We start from the raw sequence: 24201 nt of genomic DNA, 5'->3' as shown, positions 1-24201 counted from the left end.
ATGAGATCAGGCCGGCCCAGGACCAGCTGGTGGCTCAGATCAATGACACCAGATAGAGCTCATACAGAGGCAGACGAAGAAGGCAGAAACGAGGCATCTGGACAGGATGGCAGAAGAAACACACCCGAGAGGCTTCAGCGCTCTCTCTCTTGAGCTTTTGCACAGGGGCACCAACGTTCACACGCAATGTACAAGTGGAACGATTGTGTCCATTATAAGAGGATTAGTCCTCCTGTTTGAAGTGCAACAAGGCACGTTCCAGATGGAATCTGAGCTCTCACAGGACAGAAGACAGGATGGATGTCCAGATCAGCACAGCTTCCTAGCAACAAACCCCGTACAGCTGGCGCCTAAACATCACATCTGCCTACGAGCTTCTCTTACCACAGTAACCAAAAAACATAAGATTATACCGCCTTCTTGGCAAAGCCATATTTATACCAGGAGAATTTGATATTTGGTGCCCACAGCTGCCTAGGGTAAAGGGACTATATCATTCTGTCAGCACAGTGTCTTGCACAAATACCGTTCATTCCACATGAGACTGTGGCGAGGGCAGGCAAGGGTTTCCTCTGACATAATACTGAACACATTAGCCGCTAAGCGAGAGAAACAAATGTCAATGCAAGGTGCAACCCACAGACAAACGCTGGGCAATATGGACAATAATATGGTCACATCATTTTCTTTTCTATATTCAACAATAACATTATAAACCACATTGAAAATGCGTTGATAATGCTGCAAGTTTGAAGCACATCCGCATCATGGCAGAGGCCTCAAGAAACCAGACAGTTCATCGGCTAATCAACAAAGGCAGCTCTATGATGACGGAAAGATCTGTGGGCCACATCTGGTAGAACTAACCGAGTGACTAAGAGAGCAGCCATTTTCTTGGACAAATTTGTACCATCTCCAAGGCTGCATTTCACCAAACAACCAGGCAGCACTGACACACTGTGCCATGAAAATTTGGTGTTGGAGCCTAGCAACACGGCTGTGAACCATATCCATTATCCATCCTCCCACCAAAGGAATTCAGAGAGTCCAAACACAACAAATTACTGCAGCTGCTGGCAAATACAGTCTCAAAACCACGCCGCACAGCTGCCAACTGTGTGCCCCGACAACTGTGACTGAGAGCACAGACGACAGCACAGTTTATCTTCGCTTTATCTTCACTGCGGTGTCAGGGGCAGTTTCTTCGAGCCTCAATCACCCAGACAACAGAGAAACATAAAGTGTCTGTTGTTGTTTTGGATAATCTCTAAACAAGAAGCTATTGTGCTTCTGTTACCCAGGATTAGGACAAGGCTTGTGATGATGGTGGCAATTTTTTAATAGCGCCAAGACGTGCAAGGGTCAATGGTTCAGACTGAAAAACCCCCAAGGACCAGTGGCATAGGCCTGCCCTTGTCACATTTGAGAAGTACAGAGATGGCGGGGGGGGTTTTCATTCTGAGTCACATGTCCAGCCAACACCAGTCCTGAGGCTGAGGGCCGGGTGACACACCGGTCTATTAAAGCCGCAATCAACTCCCCTCTTATGACCGAGGCGGTTCGAGAGGCCAGCTGGAGGCAAAACAAATTATTAGGGATTAAATTGCCCTGAAACACAGACAGACAGACAGACAATCATTGTGAAAATTTTAAGCAAGTTTTTCACAAAATGATCACAACTGAAGAGGAACATTGACAGAGGATCTGATTATCGTGCAGCTGTAACTGCAACAAAGAACCGTCATCATCATTATCAATTAATTGCATTTTGGCACAGACTCATTACTTTCCTAATCTGCCAACCATTTTCTCAATTAATTCATTTATCTCTGTGTCAATAAGATGTCAGTTAATCATTTAAAATGGTTCCCAGAGTCCAAGTGGCCCTAATAGTTTTTCTTAACCTGGCCAACAGTTTAAAACCCACAAAAATATTCAGCTCTTTGTCATACAGGAAAGCAGCATCCCGACTTTTTTGAGTGGAGACCATGAAATGTTTTGCAAAAGCAGAGACTGTAACAAGATAGTTAGTCCCCATACCTGTTAAGTAATTTTCTGTTATCAAGGCGATAAATTGACTAAAAATGTCAACAACTCATTTATCAGAGCCCAAACTAATGCTTCAAAACGTCAGATATAAATCAACAAGTATTTCTTTGTATTTCTGAGCCGGTTAACTCAACTGTGGTGATATTATATTAGATTACTTTGAACATCACTTATCATAATTACAAGTTAACAATTTATTGATCAAAACCAAAATGTAATAGTTTGTCGAGCCCATCTTGGATTACTTGGTTCACCATTACAAGCTTCCTTTTTATCTGCGCGAGTGATTTTATCAGACACTCACTGACATTGTTCTCTCACTGTGACGTATCTGACGTTGTAAAAACTCACTCCTTGAATCTGGCTCCGCCAATAGATCTGATAATGACAGGAGACAAAGTGAGACACACCTTCTGAACGAACACAGCAACAAAGAGAAGATGAAACTATAGGAAAGAGATGAATTGACCCATTTATTATGCTTTCTCTATATTTAAATAATCTGCTTCATTTCTTCAAGTATGGTCCCTGACAAATCCTCTCCACACAAAAAATTCCCCCCATGGCAGTAATCCATATCCTCCAACCAGTAATCGTTTTAGAACCATCTTTAATAACTTAATGAAAACAGATGTTTCGGTCTTTAATGGCAACTAAATTTCATTTCATTTGATTGCATTAGACCGCCTCCATTTTCCTGCCTCATCCACCAACACTGTGAGTCAGCCATTCTCTCATCCAAGCACACAGAGGAGGCGGACTCGCTGATGGCTTTAGCCCACGTCTGACTTCAGAGTCCTGGAGAGCCTCAAAGCCCCTGAAATGGCCCAGCCTTAAAAAGTGCCCTGCAGTAGTGACCGGGGGATGCCATTTACTCAGAATAAAATCAATACCTCATGGTCGATGGCCACAGAATATTGACCGGCACATGACCACAAAAAATGGAGACAATTTGGCCGCTTTTTGAGGCACCTTGGGGGGAAGGATAAAGGAGTTGTGGGCTAGTAAAGATTTTCAATGCTTGCATGTTTGCAGTTTATTAAAAGCTCTTGGGCAGGCTTTGGGAGCTGCCAGTGTTTTCTCTTCTCCATTGTTCTATAGAGAGGAGTGTAATCTGTCTTGTTGCACTCACTCACCCACCAAACAGAGCAAGTGAAGAAGGCGCAGCTACAGGCGCCTCCAGCTTTAACTCTCACACCACAATAGCTGATCACTTTTGGGGGTAACATTAATCACCTCTGATTATTATATGCCAGATTGAGTCTATATGCACAATCACCCGGAGAGATATTTCAGCTCAACACACACACTCCCTCCTCCTCCAGGACTCTGAGGGAAATTATATCTTCAACATGCCACAAAATGGCCCTCAGTTATTCTGCTTGTATGATTGTGCCGAATGGGGCATCTGCACAATTATTAGGGCTTAATTTGCCGGGTTTTGCCCCCCACCCCCCCTGGGGCGAGTGAAACATTTCTCAGCACTTGGCCCATCACAGAACAATGGCCATCCGCGACGGAGGATGGAGAAAAAGGAGGGGAGATAAGGGAGGACAAAAAAAAAAAGTTGAGGGAGGGAAAAGGCAGACAGAAATGCTCACACAAAGAGGCAACACGTTGTGGAAAATAAAAAGAGTGTCGATTTAAAGCTTTATATGTGTGGTTTGTTTTAACCCTAACAGGTCTATTGAGCACTTGAAGCGACCACCGCCCCATCAGCCCCCTTTCATAGAATAGAATAGAATAGAATAGAATTACTTTATTGATCCCAAACTGGGAAATTGCAGGAGCAGGTTGTCTAAACACACAATATTAGCAAATAAACACAATATAATATTAAATACAAAGTAAATAAGCACTAAAAAACATCAAAACTAAGAATGGGAATATATACAACCAGGATTTAACTAAACATTACTAGTCTAGAAAAACCAAACTGAAACTAAAAACAGCCGATAATCGATTTAAAAAAACATGACGTCACACTGTAATTAAAGCTTTTAGAGATTTTAAGGTCAAATAAGAGTTAATTCACACAAAGACACACTATGATACAGCAGTATTGTTGCGTTACAACACGAAGAAGAACAAGTAGTAACAGTGTAGGTACAGGGGAGGCTGTAACGTCTGTAACGGTTATAACGTTAATTTAAAAAACGTTAATTAGCCTGGCGGTTTGTAACGTACTGATGTTAGCATGAAGCTAAAGCTAAAACAATCTCTTACCAGTCTGTGAAGCGGCAGCGTGCTAACAGAATCCTCTCCAGCTACGCCCTGTGTTAGCGGTACACCCCCCGACTGAATCCTCGAGTCTGGAGGAGGAGGAGGGGGGGAACAAAAAAAGGGAAGTGTAGATAAAAATGAAACCGGGATGAAAAAACGGGAAAGAGTGCCGAAGAAACCGAGCCGAGCCGAGCCGAGCCAACGGACGAGAAACTTCTGAGTCTCGAGCGCCGCGTCTCTCAAGAAGTGATGCGCGTTCACTGAGAGGAAGAAAGGAGGAGAATGACGCTTCAGTCCACACACACACAGCACACACACAGCACACACACATTACACACACACACACACACACACACACACACACACACACACACACACACACACACACACACACTATAGTAGACCGGTGAACGGATGGATGGACAGGCGGAGGAGAGGACAGGGCTGCTGCCGCCTTCAGGTGCTGCTTAAAATGTCGGAACAATGATTAACTGACAACATTTATTTTTGAAGGACTTGAAGATATTTGATATTCCATTTGTATTATTATTATTATTATTATTATTATTATTATTATTACTACTGCAATTGCACTTTATAACGACTCCCCTTTAAGTAAGGACAGAAGACATTTAAACTTTTAAACTTTAGCCTGAGTTATATCATATATCAAACTGTATTGTGGGCTCATGTTTTTTTGTATGGGTGGGATATGTATGTATATATGTGTTGTGTGTGTGTGTGTGTTTGTATGTATGCTTGCTGCTGGAACACCTAAATTTCCCTGCTGGGATGAATAAAGTATATCTTATCTTATCTTTAGCTTATATTATTATTATTATTATTATTTAGCATCTATATATATATATATATATACATATATACTGTACATTCTATATATTTTATTATATTAGTGGTTGGTTTTGTGGTTAATTTGTAACAAATGTTTGATGTCATGTACGTCTTTGTAACCTGCTACTGCATGAACATTTCATTATATTACACTATATTGTTCATATTGCACTATATTATATTATATTATATTATATTATATTATATTATACTACATTATATTATATAACTGCACTCTGCATTACTGTGGTACAACACTGCCTCTCTTCTCTGCTGTTTACATTACTTGCTGCTATTTATCATACCAAGTCACTTTAATCATCACTCGTCACTTTATCTTGTCATTCTCTGCAAATACTGTCTCAACTCCCTACATAGTTAACTTCATCATTCATTTTGTACTTGTATATACCCCCTATTTTTATTTTTATTTATCTTATCTATTCTGTTTAATGTTTATTTTGAGCTTACATGTCTGTGCTGCTGTAACGCCCGAATTTCCCCTCTGGGGATCAATAAAGTTTTATCCTATCCTATTTTTAAAGCAACCTTACAAGAAAATTTGACTAAAGTTTGCTCCTAAATAAGGCGTGTAGAATCAGTAATTTCTTGTAAATCACTTCTTAGAACTCGCTTTTATGTGATGTTAGCCTATCTTTTAAATTAATTGCTATCATCTTGTTGTGCAATATAAGCCCAGAAGACATTTTATACGCGGTTATAGTCTGACCAGTAACTGACCTGTGTGACGTCCTGCCCTGGTTAGTTTGGGGTTACTTCCTGGCTCAGCAGCCAATAAGAAGAGTCGGGAAGGACATCAGTTTATCGTGTAGGCCTACACCTGAGTTAATTAGGCCTCAGCTAATTTAAGTGGCATCCACTCTTTCTTCTGTCTCCCTCTCTCTCCTTCTTTGTCTTTTACTTTGAGCCAGTTCGTGACACCTGAACGCACCTTTATCTTATCTTTCTTGTTAAGGAATATGGCCTACTAGAACAATAGGTTAGGTCACTTAGATCCAGAAAAACACAACATTTTACTGGATCTAAGTGACCTAACTGGTACCTGGAGATTGTTAAAGCATGAATTAGATTATTTGGAGGTCGGTCTAATTAAGAACAGACTGTTAATAGTTCATTTTGGATCCACGGGAGGCGAACTGCAGACATGCCCAGAGGTGCTGAAAGATCAAAATGAATTGCAGAAATGATTAAATCTGTCAGTCACACCTGTTAGTAGAGTTTAAATGTCTTACTGTGGAGTAGGCATCCACCCTTTTGTGGGTGTGTCGATGTAATAAAATCTAAATTATAATGAACAAGGAATTAATACAGCAAAACAATTTTCCGTCCAGTGAAATAGAAAAAAAAATAGTTTGGATCATCAAGGTTTAGCACTGATCTGTTTCTCCGCTCTAACAGGCCTGCTGACAGGAAGGTAAATAAACGAGGGTGAAATGGTTGTTTAGTGTGTCATGTGTGGACACAACCTGTCACATCTTCACACCACAGAACAAGAAACTACTCGTAGAGAACACAGAGGCCAAGTGATCAAAGTCATCTGTATTTGTATTTGTCTACTTATATTCTGGGTGTAACTACCTTCTAAAAAATACATATCTGTCATACCTGAACACACAGAAGGGCGTAGGACGTCTCCTCGTGATTTAAACAACATGACTGCTGTCAAATGCTAAATTGCAGAAACAGGAGGTTTACTGTGAGTCCTTGAAGGCAGCATCCCCCACCAGCGCGCCATGCTGAAATTGAAAGGGATGAACAACGAATCGCAGGGGGACTCTGCTTTCTCTAAACGCAGCCAATCCCCTCCCAGGCTGGGGGATTATTCAAATTAAGGATGATGTCACCTCATGCAAGTCACCCTTCTCCCTCGCCCAAGTTCCTCCCGGGCCTGTCTGTTGCCCTCCCTTTAGGCCCCTAGCACCCCCTTTTCTCTCCTCTTCAAGCCCTTTTCTTTCTTTCTCCATGCCTCAATGCACACACTGACACACACACACACTCACACACCCTTTAACGGTGCATTACTGCTGTCCCACATGCATCAAGTTGCCGGCATTGTTCGTGTTCAATGTGACTGTTGCATCCAGAATTTAAAATCTCTGAGCTCACTTCAGACCTGTTGATTACAAAAGAAATGTCATCGGGGTTATTTTAAAGTAATAATCCAAAATGTTGTAATTCTAATTCATGATATTGACTACTGTTGCTACTAGTGTGCATATAAGATTGAAAGCCTTGAATATTTTGCATGTTTCTTTGACTAAAAAAATTTAAATATCCTGTGAGCAGCAGACTCCAAAGATTACAAAGGGAGGAGCAACATGTCTGCAGCTTCAGTCAGTCACATCCTGAGAGAAGAGAGCTGAAATTGGAAATAATAAAAAAAGGATGACTAAGCCTGCGAGACATAAAGATGAAGATCAGCAGATACAGCGTGCCTTCCCTTCAGTCATGGTGTGTGTTGTCTCTCATCACAATCAGACACACCAAGGGCGTTGTTTCTTTGCTCGCCCAGCTTTTGTTTCTGTGTGCCGAGCCCTTCAACAGAACCTCGGCTTTTCATCAGAGACAGTCTGGGTGGGCATGCCGCCTGTCTGCTCTTCTGTCTGTGTGTCTGTGTGTCTCGCGGCCGCCTGCCCACTGTCTGCATGAGCCGGGCTTTTGTGTGCTGCTTGGTTTGTGGACGGGCTTCTTTCATGTCCAGCCTGCGGTGCAGTCTGCTCTTTCCAAGAACTGTGGAGATGGTATTCAACCCCGCAGAGGTGGTTTGAGCTAAGGGCAAAAACAAACCGCAGTTAAAAAACCTCAAATCTCATTCCCCCTTAATCCCAGAAACATGTCTGATAAGTATTCATCTTTGTCTGGTTTTAAGATCAGGTTTTGTTTTGTTCTGAAGCTCCTCAAAATAACCAGTTTTCTCGCTTTTGAACCATAATGATAAAAATAAAATTATATCAACAACATGAATAATAATAATCTTAACACTACATACTAAGTGCCCACATTTATGGTGGATTTATGTCTCCACATAAGACCTTTTATATCAAAGCCTGTCCATAAAAAAATGTGTTTAGAATGGATGTAATAGATGAAATCGATTTGCAGCCTTTTTTCCTCTGTTCAGAAATCCTTACAGAGAAAACAAAGTCACTCTGTCTTCAGCCTGGACTCTGGAACAAATAAAAAATGCCTTGTTTGTTTGAGGCTGCAGAATGGCTCATAAACTAACGCTCTGGGCTCGACTTGTCTGCCTTAAAAGTGATCAGACAAGTCTTATCTGCAGATATATGTGCAGGATTAATCCAGTTATTAAACTAGTCGTGTATTGAGTGTAGATAGAAGTGACACCCTCATGCAGCAGCTTTGTGTGATTCACTGTGTGAACAAACAGGCTGCATGCAGGTGTGTGTGACATGGAAGGAGCCCAGGAAGAGGGTGGGGACTCCGGCGTGGGTCTGATGCCTGTTGGCTCGGACGTGTTGGCACGGTCAGCCAGGCACAACAAAGAGAGGAAGGTGTTTTTTTTGTTTTTTTTTCTCCTCACACAGGCGGTGCTGTTCGGCAGCGGAGGCAGGAAGGGGCAGGGCTGTGTACCCCGCTGCACAGTTCCCCTGTTATTTATCTCATTGTTTTTTCCCTCCCGGCCTTCAGTCCAGCTGGGACAGACACCGCACAAAAAGAGCTGGCGCTCAATCAACAGTCTGCTGCCTTCGACAAACTCTTACACAACATTTTGTTTTTTAATCAGCAGCAGATACAGACATGTTTCTGGCTGTGTGTTCAGACACACAGAGGTCTGAATCTCCTGCAAAAGAAAGCAGCTGGCACCCAGAGACACACCCATCACCTCAGAAACAGCTGACATCTTTTTATACTCACAAATCAAACCCCTCTTTCGCACAATTGGCTGCAAAATGCACAAAGGTGTAACACTTTGCACTCTAATAACACTGATATTAATCACCTCTAAACTGGGTGTGTGTGGATGAATAGCAGGCAGATACAGGTTAGCACACGTGTGTTCAGCTGCTGCACAGAATGGACAACGTGCCAGCACAGAATATCATTAGCATGCAGGATGCTAATGCCCCTGCAGGCAACATGTGAAGAAGTACGGTGCAACATAGGAGAGGCTGAGTGAAGCCATTAATGGACCGACGTCTTATATAATGTGTGGCTCCTGCACTGTAAACATGCAGTACATTTGATCTAATCTCTCACAGAATGTCACCATGATTTTAAAGCAAATTCAGATTAGAAACCTTTTAACTTGCACCCTGCGTCCTGCTGGATTTTATTCTAGCCTTTAAATCGAGGATGTATGTGCAGAGGTGCATTGAAAGTTCAGTTAACATGGGTGAAAAAACAACCAGCTGCAAGCCTCTGCCCTGCTGCACTCTGTCTCTGCGGGACTGTTTAATCAGCTTTAACCCTGAAACCTGATGATGTCCAGAGCCTGCAGACTGATTGTAAGTGCTTCGTCTCAGGCCTGGTAGCATCCTTTAGTAAATAATGCATGCATGTACTGAGGATATTAAGACAGCTATACCACTCCTCTGCTCTAAGAGGACTGAGTGTGCATGTGATCTTTGTCTCTCTCTGATATCTGTCCATTTGTATCTTCAGAGCTTTTTCTCTCCGTCTGACCCCGACTCGACGTCCATTTACCTTTTGCTGAGAAGTAGTTTGGATAATGGCAGACCTGAAGGTTAAGTAGTTTACCTGCACTGTCAGCATTTTTTCACTTTAATGAAGTCAACAAACCTTTTTCCTTTTATTTGCGTTTCACCTCGTCATCCTTCTAAGTTCCTGTGTCAAAGATGTCATGAATTCTTTATGGCTACAGGGTTGTATTGATTTCCTCACAGATGGTTGGTTTGGCTTGTTTGTTGGTGGCTGCACTAAGAGCCTGATCTCTCCCTCTACTGGTGTCAAACGGAAACAGCCCAACATCCATTTAATTCTTTCTCATTTCAATCCAGTGAGAGAGCAGAGGAAACCTCAAACTCATCTTATATATTTCAGACTTTTAAAAAATGTAAATATGAGATAAGGAAATCACAAATCCCTCAAGTTTGACATCTTGTCTGCCACCAGAGAGATACAGTTTGCTTTAAATATTTACTAAGATGTTCAATGTTGGATATTTCATAAATTTAATTATAACAGTAATAAAATATTAGACTTTTGTAGCGCTTCTCTGAATACTCAAAGAACAACAACAGAACAAAGTCATGATTTTAAAGAAAGAGGGTGAGAATAGAGTTAGGAAATGGTTGTAGGCGATGTTGACGAGGTGAGGTTTTAGGGATTTCTTGAAGGTGGAGATCAAGGGGGGGGGGGGGGAGGAGTTCCAGAGGGTGGGAGCATCAATGGAGAAGGCCCTGACCCCCTAGGATGGTTGGTCCTGCAGGACAACCTTTACAATTATAAGTTTATTAAGAATATTATCGTCTATTTAAAGGATTTTGGGCTACTTTCCTGCAGTGTCAGCACTTTGTCCACACTAAAATTAACTTTTTGATAAATTGCAGGTTTATTTATTTAAATAATAATGCCTTATTTGTTTAATGGTGCACTGAAATCAGATCACATTTTAAATGCTTTCCTTTCTGACCACACACTTTGAACTTTTGGACCAAGATGTTTGAAATGAAGCAAAGTGAGAAAAAAAAACTGCAGAAGTTCCTCAAATGGCCACTGGAGGCTGGCTCCAAAAGTGAGTCAATCTCCATTAGGCTTCACATTAAAATGCCAAATTTCACAGCACACATTAACATGTTTACACCGTGATATTTTGCAGCCCTCTTCTCTATCTCTGACAGGGTGGTGATTTAAACCGTTTGAGGCTCAGGTGAGTTCAGAACGCTGCAGGGCTGCCAGGTGAGGGCTGCTCTCCAGTGCTTGGAGAGAGACTATGTAAGAGGATTCACCGGCTCATGTCGAGGCTGTCTGGTGAAATTCCTGGTTTCATATCGGGGAACTATCGAATAAATTGCAGAACAGGATGTTTAGCGCCCTCTGCAGACTCATCCTGGGATTACTCCAATCTGATCTGAAACTTTGCCCTCGTTTAGTTTGGGCATTCAGCATCGTAAGACTATATGTGAGGTTTAAAATGGTGATCATGTAGAATAGGTACCTGAACAAATCTGGACACAGTTTCCATCTCCTCGGTTTATTTTGCTGTTGTGTTGTTTCGTACAGAAGGCAAACAAAACCCGGTCGAGACATTTCTTAACACGTCGTCTACAATGAGGTAAAAAATAAAACAGCATACAAAACATGAGAAAAACAAACGTAGTGAGCAACATCAGTGTTAGTAATTCAATCACAGAGGTGCTAAAGAACCTTCCCTTAAGTGTCCGGAGAACATCCACATGTTTTTACAATTTACAGTACAGTGCTTTTGTTTTTGTGCTCGACGGCTCCCCCTGGTGACCTTTTTTCAAATCAAGTGAGGCCGTGCATCAGGCTTCAGTGAGTGCAAACAAGTATAAATAAACATTCATTAAAATACCACCTGGTTGTTACGATTGTAAACAATATCAATGAGTATAAGCAAAATAAAAAGATAAAAAATGTTCCCTTTAGAGCCCTGAGACACATTTTGTGCAGAGAACGTCTCAGTGACGCTCATGAGTCCACGCCCCGCTGACAGGATGTTATCACTTTATTAACGCTCAATAATCACTTCTAAAATGTTTCTTCTTTAAAAACCGGTTAAAAAGAAGAACTGCTGGTTTATAGAGACACACTAAATTAATCCCAGATTCTAAACCTGGGTGATTTCCCTTCAACATGCGGTGTCAGTGTGCGAGTCTGACACCTTTGATTAAATACAGACAAAGCTGCACTCTACCCTACCAAGCCAAAAACACATGAACAACATATTCTGACCTTTTGGCATCTTAACTGAGATTATAGACATTTTTAGAGATGATTATACCAAAGAGCTGCGTATGTATTGTGAGGGAAACAAATCAGCATAAATAACTCCCAAAGTACTCCAGAGCAGAAGTGAAAACCAGACTGTGGAGACGGCTAGCAAAGCAACTCATTTAACCACACTTCCTCTCAGGATGAGAAAATCTCTTCTTAGACTCCTGAGCCTGAGTGTTCAAAAGGTTTTATCTGGTTAGAAATGATCCACATTTGGTGATCCATGTTTTTCCTGCAAGGCCGGTTACACACTCGACGTCCCAATCTTCCTGTTGGATAACTTTTGAACAATCAGGCCGCAGATATTTAGCAACACTAGCCAGTTAACGTTGGTGCAAATGGCACTGGTCCTCCAGTTTGTTCCCTTTAGCCCTGAAGCACATTTCAGAGAGAACATGTCTCCTGGATTGAACAGTGACCTTCAAACGGCTCCATGCAGCCCTCTGGATTTAAAGAGAGACAGCGAGAGGCTTAACTTAACGATGACATCACCACTTTGAGTCATCTTATCGACAGCCACGTTCAACCTTAAGGGCTTGTAGCTACCAAATATTTACAGATAGAGTCAGCAGCTTTAAAAAAAAGAAAAAGAAATATAGACTTTTACAAAAGTAATGCCGCTCTGTCCTCTCAATGGATTTTACTGTTCTGGTTGGTTTTGGTTGACTCTTGGTCGACGTTTGTGGGCGGGGAGCTGGGAGTGCGTTTCCTCCAGCCAATGACAGCGCAGCAGGTGAGTTTAGGAGTGGACACAATTCAACAACTTTCAGATCCAGGGAATGTGTCGGATGGGAATGTAGCAGCAAAGAAGAGAAAACCAAAATCCCCAAAAAAGGATCAAAAAGTCGCACATTCTCACTTTAAGCTGCGAGTAATTATTTATCCCCCTAAAAATGTATTTATAAAATAATATATGGGTTTATACTGTTAATGAAGAGGAAACCTGTTTCCTCTGTACCGTTTAGTGCATGCTCAATCTGTGTTCTTAGCTTTAATGTTAGGGTTTTAGCAACGACTAACTATAATAATAATTCAGTTTTTCTTCTGTCTGGAGCCTTCAAACCCTTTTTTAAAAATCTATTCTTGTAGTTTCTGTCTGCCTTTGTAAAGTCCAGCACAATAAGCAGCTCTTACATTGTTAGAATCCTTTTGTTTCTTTTTTTTATACTGCAGCCCTAAACAGCAGAAAGGCTCCGATTGGAGATGCATCATTCTGCACGCTCACCTGGCTCCTTCCAGAAGCAGAAACAGTTCATACATATTGATGACTGGCTGCTCGGCTGCGGGGCTTCCTCGAGAAGCCGTCATCTTCCTCAGAGGACGAGAACAAAGAGGGAGGAGGATGACTGAAAACATCAAAGAAGCTAATGCATACGCAGAGCAGGTAATGATCGCTCTCTTCTGCCTCTTGCTATGAAGATTCAGAGGACGCTGGAATATTTACATATTTACAATTCCTGTCACCTGTGCAGCCATGTGGACAATAACATGTACAGTGAAAACAGGCATCCCTCTTCCTCTTCCTCTTTGAGTCCGTTCAGAGGAAGTCAGGATGTGTGCCGGCTTTGAAAAACAAACTAATGTTTCATCAATTATTCACACAGTGCAGAAAGCAGGTGCAGGTCATTTTGGCTTTTGACTGTTCAGGACGTCCTTCGGCTTCAGCGAAAAGAAAATTTCAAATTCTAAAAATCCAACACGAGGACATCACGGCCCCAAGGTCGTTCAGTTCAGTCTCGAGGCGTTTATCGTCCCAGCGGGGGATCTGGAGAAAAAAGGAACTAAATTGCAGCCGGCTGACGCTGAAGTGGAAATAGAGTGTTTTAAAAAAGAGGAACAAAAACTCCACACACACACACACACACACACACACACACACACACACACACACACACACACACACACACACACACACACACACACACACACACACACACACACACACACACACACACACACACACACACACACACACACACACACACACACACACACACACACACACACACACACACACACACACACACACAGCTCACTCCCTTTGTGCAACCTCCTCCTCCTCTTCCACCTCCTCTTCCTCTTCTTCCACCTCCTCTTCCTCTTCTCCCTCCTCTTCCTCCTCCTCCTCTTCTTCTTCCTCCTCTTCTTCTTCCTCCTCTTCCTCTTCTCCCTCCTCTTCTTCTTCCTCCTCTTCCTCTTCCTCTTCCTCATCTTCCTCCTCCTCCTCCTCCTCTCCCTGCTCTTCTTCCTCCTCCTCCTTCTCCTCCGCTTCCTCCTCTCCCTGCTCTTCCTCCTCCTCCTCCTCCTCCTCCTCCTCCTCTTCCTCTCCCTCCTCTTCCTCCTCTCCCTGCTCTTCCTCTCCCTCCTCTTCCTCATCAGTCACAGCAGCAGAAGAAGAAGGAGCACGACGAACCCTCGGGCCCACGGAACTTGCCCGAGCTGGGCGTGTCCTTACACTCTGCGATGAAGGTGTGCAGGTCGCTGACACACACCTGCTCCTGTGACTGCGCCTGCAGAGAGACACAGAGAAACACAGAAAAAAATTAATAAAGATATTTGCCATTCAAACACATTCACACACTGATGAAGAAGCAGTGGGAGCAACTTGGGGTTTAGTGTCTTGCCCAAGGACACGTGGCCGCAGGAGCTGGGGATCGAACCCCCAACCTTCCGGTTGAGAGCCACCGACTCTACCACTGAGCCACATAATGACTTCCAACAACAGCTTTGTGTGAAAGAGTGGTAGAGAGCTGCAGGCTGCATGAAAGCTGTAACTTGAGGAAAAAAATCTGAACTTGTACAGATACAAAAATCCTTTTCCCTTTTTTAATAATAGATTATTTTTGTTTGAACTTACTTGAGACTTGAGACAAACTCCATGTGATCTGCAGAGTCCCTCTGCACCTTTAAGAAAAAGCTAAAGACCCAGCTCTTTCATGAATACCTACTAACTTAATGATGATGGTCTCCATATTATTGATGATGATGATGGTAATGACGATGGTTTTTGTTTGATAACGACGACTTATAAGATGGTTTCTATACTGATTAGAGCTCTCAAGAACTGCCCTCAATGTTGTGCTTTGCCTCTGGTCACTTCCTGTCAGCACCTGTGTGTCCAATCAGACTCAAAGCTGATCGTTTGCTCTTACTGACATTGTTCCCTTTTTTCTAGATCCTTGCTTGTGTTGTTCTTACTCTCTGATGTACGTCGCTTTGGATAAAAGAGTCTGCTCAGTGAATTGTAGAATTGAATTGTAGACCTACTTCAGGTACTACATATACATGTCTGTGTATGCAGATTCAGTGCAAAAGAGCGATGTGCAACACCTGTGAGTTTCAGGCTCCAGAGCGACGGGGCCTTTATATGATATTTACCTCATAATCATGTGCAACGCTGCAGCACTTCTGCACTTTACATCTCACAGCAGCACTTTAAAGCACTTTAACTCTGAAGGTCACTTCATCCTGCTTTGTTTTGAACACTCGTATAAGTGAGTCAGCTAATGGGCACGAGGAGGTTTGGAAGCGTTTGAATGCGCACTGCATCAAAACAAAAAAGAGTAACGGAGAGAGAGAGAGAGCGTACCATGATGGTGTCGTAGGCTCCAGTGATGAGCGCGATGAAGAGGGACAGCACCATGTAGATGAAGAGGGAGCTGAAGCTGTAGAGGTACACCTGGCTGAAGATAAACACCATCGTGCCGCTGTGCTCCATCTCGGAGAACGTCACAAACATGTCGTCTCCGTTGATCAGAGAGAACAGACACTCGGACACCATGGAGAGGGAGCGGAACTGCGGGAAGAAAACGAGAAAACACAGCAGCACAAGGTGAGGCTGCGATGAGGTCATAGCGGTGGAGTGCACAGATCGCAGGGAATAAACGTCACCTCCCCCCGTCCCACTCACAGGAGGTGAGTCCTCCCGCTTTGGCGGCGCCCCTCCAGCATGAGGCACTCTAGGCGACCGCCTATACGGCCTATGACAAGAACCGGCCCTGACTAAACATCCTGCTTTAAGTCTGCAGACTTTGTGATAGTATCACTGCAGACTCCTCACACCCCGGACACAAACTTTTCAAACTCCTCCCCTCTGACAGGCGTTACAGAACACTGTACGCAAAAACAACCCGTCATAAGAACAGTTTCTTCCCCCAGGCGGTCACTCTGATGAACGCTGAACAGTCACAGAGTGTCAGACCTGCTGCTGTGAAATGACTCTAAACCAACCGTCACTGTGAATATACATATCTGTATATATATATATATATTATTTAATTTAAATTATCAATATAAACACTCTTATTTATGTAAATACTCTAATTGACATCTTAATTGACCCATCTGTCACATAACTGTATTTTACTTATCATGTTACTTCAACATCTTTTTGCACTGTTTCATATTTAGTCATGTAAATATTAGTCTTTTCTTATTCTGTTTATTGTTGATATTTAATGTTGTACCTGTACTTAAGAGAGCACAGTTCACTGAAGTTAAATTCCTTGTGTGTGTAAGCATACCTGCATTTTTTTGCTTTTCTGAACTTTTATTTGCTTCTGTTTGTGAAGTTACATGAACTCATCCCGTCGTCAGTGCACGAGCTGATAAAGCCCAAAACAAAACATCCTGATCTGATTCATATTTAATGAACGTCAATTTTCTTTTTCATTTTTTATTCATGACTACAAAAAAGATTTTAAACGCTCGAGGGCGGTTTATGATAATCAGGCTGTTGTGACATAAGCTAGAGGTCAGAGTGTGTGTGTGTGTGTGTGTGTGTGTGTGTGTGTGTGTGTGTGTGTGTGTGTGTGTGTGTGTGTGTGTGTGTGTGTGTGTGCAGTACCTTTGTATGATACGGTCCCAGCACGATCCATCCACAGAAGCAATATCCCAAATAAATAGCAGCTGCACAGAGAGAGAAGCGGATGACGTTGGGAAAAGCAGCTCTGAGGGTCACGATGAGGATCTGTGGAATAAAAAACAGACGACCAAATGAACATCTTCTCTGAGTGTGTGTGTGTGTGTGTGTGTGTGTGAGTGTGTGTGAGTGTGTGTTTGCATGAGACTCCACCTACGTTGTATTTCTGGAAGAAGCTGAGGTAGCGGATGACCCCCACCCACACCAGCAGGGTGGAGGTCCCCAGCAGGATGCCACAGATGTCGTACGATGATATATTCTGCAACAAAACAGTAAAACTGGTAAAAAAAAAACGTCTGACTAACAGGACGGGTTCCACATGAGGCTGGGGGGGGTGGGGTGGTTGGATCATGTTCCTGCGACCTCGGTCTCACCTTGGACTCGATGCCGATTTTGATGAAGCTGCCGATGATGGTGAACATGTCGCTGATGATGAGCAGGATGTACCAGCCGTTGATGAACTCCATGCGCTCCCCCCAGCTCACACCGCGCTCCAGTCGGTGTTTGAAAAACTGAACGTACTCCTGGAAGACGATCAACAGGAAGAAGAGAACACACGTTTAATCTGTTGGTTCACAAACTTTTTTCTGCTCGGCCAAACTCGGTCTTGGTCTCGAGACCACTTTTGGAAAGTTAAAGGCTTTATATGTCTTTATATTTTTTTGATCCAGCAGATGTCGCCCTTGAGCTCCAGCATGAAACCAAAACAACTCGCGCTGCATTGTTGTGTTAGCATGCTAATGCTAGCGATCTTTATTCTGCTCGTATCTTCACACTGCATGTAAATTTACCTGAAATGAGCGTGATCTAGAAACACAGTTAAGCAGTGAGTACAGTATGTTATTCTTCTTTTCTCTAGTCCCTCAATTAAACAACTTTTATACACGAGGGGAGGAGTCAGCCGGCCGTCCGGGCGATGTAAACAAAGTGAAGATAGGACTCTGAAAACTCTGAAAACATCACAGACAGTGGGACTCAGGTGTTACACCCATTGTAGACAGTCATGACTCACAGAGTTATTTTCAGAGGATAGACTTGATTTATATATTTAAGTGTTAAACATCACATAGAAAGACTTTAAGGTCTCGTCTGCATTTTTACTCGGTCTTATCTCGGTCTCAGAGTGAACACAAGATAATGATTTTTCTCATCCTGCCTCGCTCTCGGTCCTGGTCTCGGGTTTGTCTTGGTCTCCGTTAGTGTGGTCTCGACTACAACACTACCTCAGTCCCTCCTCACAACATGAAAACATAAAGTTCGGTGTTCTGTCTTACGTTCTGCAGCACGACGCCTCTCACGATGGAGCGACCGCACAGCAGCAGGGACAGCAGACACACGATCGCCACCAGCACGTCAAAAAACTCCCGGGCGTAATTCTCCGCTGTGGCAGGAGAGAAAAAACAACATGGAGATGTTATTGTAAAGTATTTATCGTGTTGCAAAACACAAATGTGTCAAATGTCAACTGGCTGTCAGTTTAAAAGTGAATCTTGGCGTTTAAGATCCACAAACGTGTGGCGAGGGTTTGTTTGCCCTGAGCTCAGACTCACAGGCTTACCTGCTTGTCTTATAAATGAGGATCACTTTAATCAAAGCAGCACCCCACAGGGTTTAATTACTCGTTTCCTCACCGTGTCCTTTCACGTTGGGGTCTCTACACTCCTTTATGGTCGCCTTGTTCATCAGACTGATCTTCACTTTGCCGCTGTGAGCTCTGTTGTCCATGAGGATCTGTGAGAAACAGGAAGAGTAAATCAAGGTCAGGTACTTCTCCACACCGCGTGTTTTCAAACGATAGCATCTCAGCTTTTTGAAGAAGAAGATTTCCTCTCCCTCAAAAATGATCAGCTCTGTTGTTGAGACATGCTGCACGCACGCACGCACGCAGGAGTCAGGAGTAGGGAGTAGGGAGTAGGAGTCAGGACTCAGGAGTCAGGAGTAGGGAGTAGGAGTCATGACTCAGGAGTCAGGAGTAGGGAGTAGGGAGTAGGAGTCATGACTCAGGAGTCAGGAGTAGGGAGTAGGGAGTAGGAGTCATGACTCAGGAGTCAGGAGTAGGGAGTAGGAGTCATGACTCAGGAGTCAGGAGTCAGGAGTCAGGAGTCAGGAGTCAGGATTCAGGAGTCAGGAGTCAGGAGTAGGGAGTAGGGAGTAGGAGTCATGAGTCAGGAGTCAGGAGTAGGGAGTAGGGAGTAGGAGTCATGACTCAGGAGTCAGGAGTAGGGAGTAGGGAGTAGGAGTCATGACTCAGGAGTCAGGAGTCAGGAGTCGGGAGTAGGGAGTAGGGAGTAGGAGTCATGACTCAGGAGTCAGGAGTCAGGAGTCAGGAGTCGGGAGTAGGGAGTAGGGAGTAGGAGTCATGACTCAGGAGTCAGGAGTAGGGAGTAGGGAGTAGGAGTCATGACTCAGGAGTCAGGAGTAGGAGTCATGACTCAGGAGTCAGGAGTAGGGAGTAGGAGTCATGACTCAGGAGTCAGGAATCCATCAGTCTGCCTCTAACTCTCCTCCTGGCTGTCTTTGGATCATTTTAACATCCTGACGGGATGAGGACAGCGCTCTAACTGCTCTAACTGCTCTAACTGCTCTGTTCATTAAAAACAGAAGATGAGGTAGTTCACCGTGATAGCGAAGGTGTAGCAGTCGGGGATCTCGTTGTTTATGATGGTCTGGATGTTGATCGCTTTCAGCTGGAAGTCGATCGTCACATTGATCAGCCTGGAGACAAAAAGAATTGAATGAGAATAATTAACATGAATTTAAAATGATTTCTGTTTTTTGAATGTGGAAAAAAAAGAAGTATGATCTGACTTGTAGAACTTGAGGGTGAAGTTCTTGTAGTCATGGATTCCTGCAGCAGAGCTGTCGTTAAGCGGGTTTATTCCAAAACAATCTGGAAACACATCGGAAAAAAATAGAATAAGAGGAAGTCACATGAGGGCGTTTTAAAAAAAGCACACAAAACATTTTTTCCACATCATGTGAAGGAGAAACCGCACTCCTACTGCACACTTCCTCAGACTCAGGACTCAAGACTCAGACTGACCCTGTTAGTGAGTTTTATTTGTCTCACTTCGTTGTTATGCTTTGCAAAAACTCATCGCTCCAAGAAGAGAACCCTAACCCTAACCCAGGTGATACAAATCAAAACTACAAATTAATTGAAGTTATTTGTTCTTGTAGAAAGAGGCATTTTCAGATATTTCACCAGACGCCTTCAAGCCTCTACGTAAGGAGTCAGGAGTCAGGAGTCAGGATTAAGGAGTCAGGGGTCAGGAGTCAGGAGTCAGGAGTCAGGAGTCAGGAGTCAGGAGTCAGGAGTCAGGATTCAGGAGTCAGGAGTCAGGAGTAAGGAGTCAGGAGTCAGGATTCAGGAGTCAGGAGTCAGGAGTAAGGAGACAGGAGTAAGGAGTAAGGAGTAAGGAGACAGGAGTCAGGATTCAGGAGTCAGGATTCTACATAAGCCAGTGAAACATCTTACACAGACTCTGTTCTCCCAGCACTGGAGAGCAGCCCTCCCCTGGCAGCCCTGCAGCGTTCTGCCCTTACTGGAAGGCTTCCAGAGAGCTGGCCAATCAGAAGAAAGTGGGCACATGGGGAGGAGGGGCTTAACGAGACAGCTGCTTACATGAACTGTTTCAGGAAGAGGCTGAAATTAAATGTTTTTACTGACGCCAGTATCAGATACATGAGGAGATCCTGCAAAGCTCATCTGCAGGTTTCACAGACTGACAACATGAGCGGTGAACATGAGGAGAATACTGGATCACTAAAATTTACCCGCCCATGCCTGTTGTTCGGGGCAGTCAGGAAGCAGCCAGTGTCGAAATATGACAGACACTATTTCCAGCTTTTAAAAAGTAGGGCACGGTTGCCGGGGAGCTTCTTGACATATTTGGAGCAGGAACACGATGACTCACTGACACGACCACATCCTGAAGGGACGGGCCGCTGGTTGATAAACGGTCGTCTTACCGGTCATGACGTGGGGGTCGATGTCGAAGGTGTCATTGACGGGGTCGATGGTTCCCTTCCTGAAGTACCTCTGGCAGAGGGAGAGGGCGCTGTCGTTTGCACCGGCGCCCAAAACATAGGCGTACTGACCCAGAGAGATCTGAGGGAGAGCCAGGTACTGAGGGGGGAGAGAGGAGAAAATAAGACTGCATCTTAGACAAGGATGAAATGTCAAAGTCGAGGCAATAATACATTATCTCTAAAGTTTTTTTAAAGGGGACATATTCAGAAAAATCCTCTTCTACAGTGTTTTTTTTAAAGATATATTTGTGTAACCTGAGAGTCTACTGACCCACAACATGTGAAATAAACCCATCCAGTCCTTTGTTTGTGGTCTGCATAAGTCTTACAACACAGAGGAAAATGCTCTGTTTCTAATGTGTTCTCCTTGTGATGTGGGATTCTGGTAAAAAAAAAAAAATCCCCTCCCCCCTGGTATCTCCACCCATAGACTCCACCTCCAGCCTAGAACAAAACTTTTGCACAGGTCGGCCATTTTTATTCTCTCTACAGAGGAGTGATGTCTACTGGGAAAACTCAGAGGGGGGGGTCATTACATTTAAAGAGACACACACACCATAACGGAGTGTTCTGAGAGAGCTGGTTTCTACAGGGTCACAAACCTCCTCTGGTGCTTGATTCATGTTATATTTTGAATAAAGCACAGCACAGATGTTTCATTTAGACCACAGGGGACTGTTTGAAAAGGTGGAGGAGGGGGATCATATGTCCTCTTTAAGTTGCATCAAAATCCAAACAAAGACCGTCAGACAAATCTGGAAACAAAGATAACTATGAGTCTAAATCCTGCAGGGGCTCGTTGAGGTTATTCATGGAGGTGTACCTGCTCGATGGCGAAGTGGATGTGGCTGTAGATGTCCTTCTGCGTGTGCACGGCCTGAGGAAGGTTGTCCTGGAAACCTTTGAGGAAAAGATGTTTGAAAGCAGCCGTGTTCTCCTCTTTGAACGTCACCACCATCTGGTTACTCAGACCGAACAGCACCAACTGAAAGGCAGAGTCCATTTACACAACCAGGAACTTATATATAAGAAAGAGTAGTTACAACATTAACTAACATGCAAATAACATTTATAAACAACATCAAATCTGTTCCCTACCTGCACGGTCACGATGATGATTTTGAGCAGCTGCAGGCCCAGTTTGAATGGTTTGCGTCCCTTGGCGTGATATTTGTCACAGGGGCTCATGAAGAAATATTTCAGCTTCCTCCTCAGCGCCTCCTCCTCCTCCATCTCCTCCATGTCCTGATTCACCAAGACGGTGGGACGAGGCTTCACCTGAACATCACCGGAGCCGTAACCTTGATCGGCAGAGAGGAGCCGATCCTTCTCTGGAAATGTAAAGAAAAGAAAAAAACAAGATTACAGAGAAGAAATGAAAAGTAGCAGAGCACTTTGATCAATACTCTGACCGTCACCTCACACACGGTGACCTGAGCAGCTGTCTGTGTTGTTGGAATAAAAGAAGAAGAAGAAAACTTATTCTGCTCCACATTTTACTGGGGACATTTCACAACAAACGTCTGCTGCCTGCCTTAACTCAAAAGCGCTGTGGAGTTCAAGTTCAAGTTATCTTTATTAGTCAAATGCACAACATAACAGTCAAAGCAGTCATAGCTGGCAATGACATTTTTGTGTTCCAAGCTCTTCTTAACAATGCAAAAATAAAAAATAGTATAGAAGATAAGAGTAACAACGCACAGTGCAATTAAGAACCAAAAGTTTAAATAAAACTAGAATATATGTACAGTATATATATATAAATATGTATGTACAGAATATATATATATAACAATATAACAATAAAGTAAAGTGAAAGTTTTGGCAGGCAGCTGCTCTCCCCTCTTTACAGAACTTTGTACCACCATTGAATCTTTTAGTACCGGACTACTTTCCCCCCTGTTTATTTGTAATTGTCAAATAACTTCTCTGTGTTTTTGTTTTGTTTTGTTGGGGAGATATTTTAGTTTGTAGTTAATTTCACTAAGCATTAACAAACATCTGCAGCTTTAAATGTCCAGAATAATAGCTTTCAAACTTACAAAAACATGACTCTGATAATTACACGTGGGTAATATGTCCTAGTTGAATCCCTCTCAGCCTTAAATTACATTTTTCTCTAAAGCTTTTTTTAGGGCACAGGCATCTTGTTTTCTGCAGCGCTCCTTAAAGCTTTAATTTACCTGTTTGTGTAAATCTGTCCCCTAAATATTTAAATGAGCTATTTGAGCTAATGTTGCTTTAATTCAAACATTTTTAGTGGGTTAAATTGAAAGCAGCAAGAACAATCTCTCCAACATTGATATAAAAAATGTCCTTTAAGATCTGGTGTTATGGTTGAAAGAGTGACCGTGTTAACTGGTGACTTTCAGCTGAATGTGTCTGTGGTTGTCGCAGTTACACATGTAGAAGACAGGAGTGTCCTAACTAACTCATTCCTCTTTTTTTTAGATTGTCATGAAAAACGTTCCTAACACGGGTTTTTGACATTATAATAAAAACAAAACAAAGAGACTTTCGTTAAGAGTTAGGACACTTCCGTCTTCAACGTCCTGCGTAACCACGACAACCTCAGACGAATTCGGCTGGAAGTCACAAGTTAACACGGTCGCTGATTAAACCGTAACACCTGCATTCTGTAAATCACATCCCGGCATAATGAGTGAACAGTAACGGGAGCAAACAGCAGAAATACATGAACCTGTTAGAGATGAACATAACCAGAGAGAGAAACAGAATATGAGAGGCGACACGATGCAGTAAAAACATTAAAACATGTTTTGATTGACAAACCTGTGGCGCTGTCCTCCATGTATCCTGAACGCGACATGGTGATGCGTTCACTGCCACGCTGAAATGATGTGACCGGACATGATCGGTACTAATGTCGATCGGTGAGCGAATTAATCTCCTTAATGTTCGTTTAATCACATTTAAAACGGGTCGATGGGTGTCACACTGAATGGATGACACACAAGGTAAACAGACCGCAACTTCCTGGTCACCACGTGACTGCATCACGTGATTCATCATGTCTTTGATGCAGATGAGAGAAGATGATTAAAGATGGTTCAGTTGTGAATGTTTGGGATTTAAAATGACTCAGATTCACGAAGTAGATTTATTTTAACACTCCTTTATTCCAGATTAACACATTATCAGTC

General features: G+C 43.1%; 2 protein-coding genes across 2 annotated transcripts in view; both read right to left on the bottom strand.

Annotated features, from left to right (window-relative positions):
• Positions 1-4561, bottom strand: part of prr36b (proline rich 36b) — a 28940-nt gene extending 24379 nt beyond the window's left edge. Inside the window, exon 1 of the mRNA XM_061065217.1 lies at positions 4276-4561. The gene's annotated coding sequence lies outside the window, so the exon portion shown is untranslated. The remainder of the gene's footprint in view (positions 1-4275) is intronic.
• A 6743-nt stretch (positions 4562-11304) lies between these two features.
• mcoln1b (mucolipin TRP cation channel 1b) lies at positions 11305-24040 on the bottom strand. The gene is made up of 13 exons (XM_061065238.1): positions 23831-24040; positions 22136-22368; positions 21861-22022; positions 20978-21134; positions 19814-19895; positions 19624-19720; positions 18637-18736; positions 18280-18386; positions 17380-17529; positions 17163-17264; positions 16931-17053; positions 15674-15880; positions 11305-14594 (listed from the first exon to the last, which is right to left on the bottom strand). The coding sequence occupies exons 1-13, from the start codon at positions 23865-23867 to the stop codon at positions 14460-14462; spliced, it is 1692 nt and encodes a 563-aa protein (XP_060921221.1). The 5' UTR covers positions 23868-24040; the 3' UTR covers positions 11305-14459.
• Positions 24041-24201: the final 161 nt, after the last annotated feature.

The sequence above is a fragment of the Labrus mixtus genome, chromosome 20 (assembly GCF_963584025.1).
Source record: "Labrus mixtus chromosome 20, fLabMix1.1, whole genome shotgun sequence".
Lineage (NCBI taxonomy): Eukaryota > Metazoa > Chordata > Actinopteri > Labriformes > Labridae > Labrus > Labrus mixtus.
The sequence above is the reverse complement of the archived record's forward strand: the minus strand, read 5'-3'. Positions and strand labels throughout refer to the sequence as shown.

Bases quoted from the DNA above. Each gene is read 5' to 3' on its own strand.
- mcoln1b (XM_061065238.1), bottom strand. From the start codon at position 23,867: ATGTCGCGTTCAGGATACATGGAGGACAGCGCCACAG. The intron at 18,387-18,636 runs GTGAGGAAACGA...CTCCTGCCACAG, and splicing joins CCCCAACGTGAAAGGACACG to CGGAGAATTACGCCCGGGAG. The intron at 14,595-15,673 runs GTACGCTCTCTC...GTCTCTCTGCAG, and splicing joins GAGCCTACGACACCATCATG to GCGCAGTCACAGGAGCAGGT.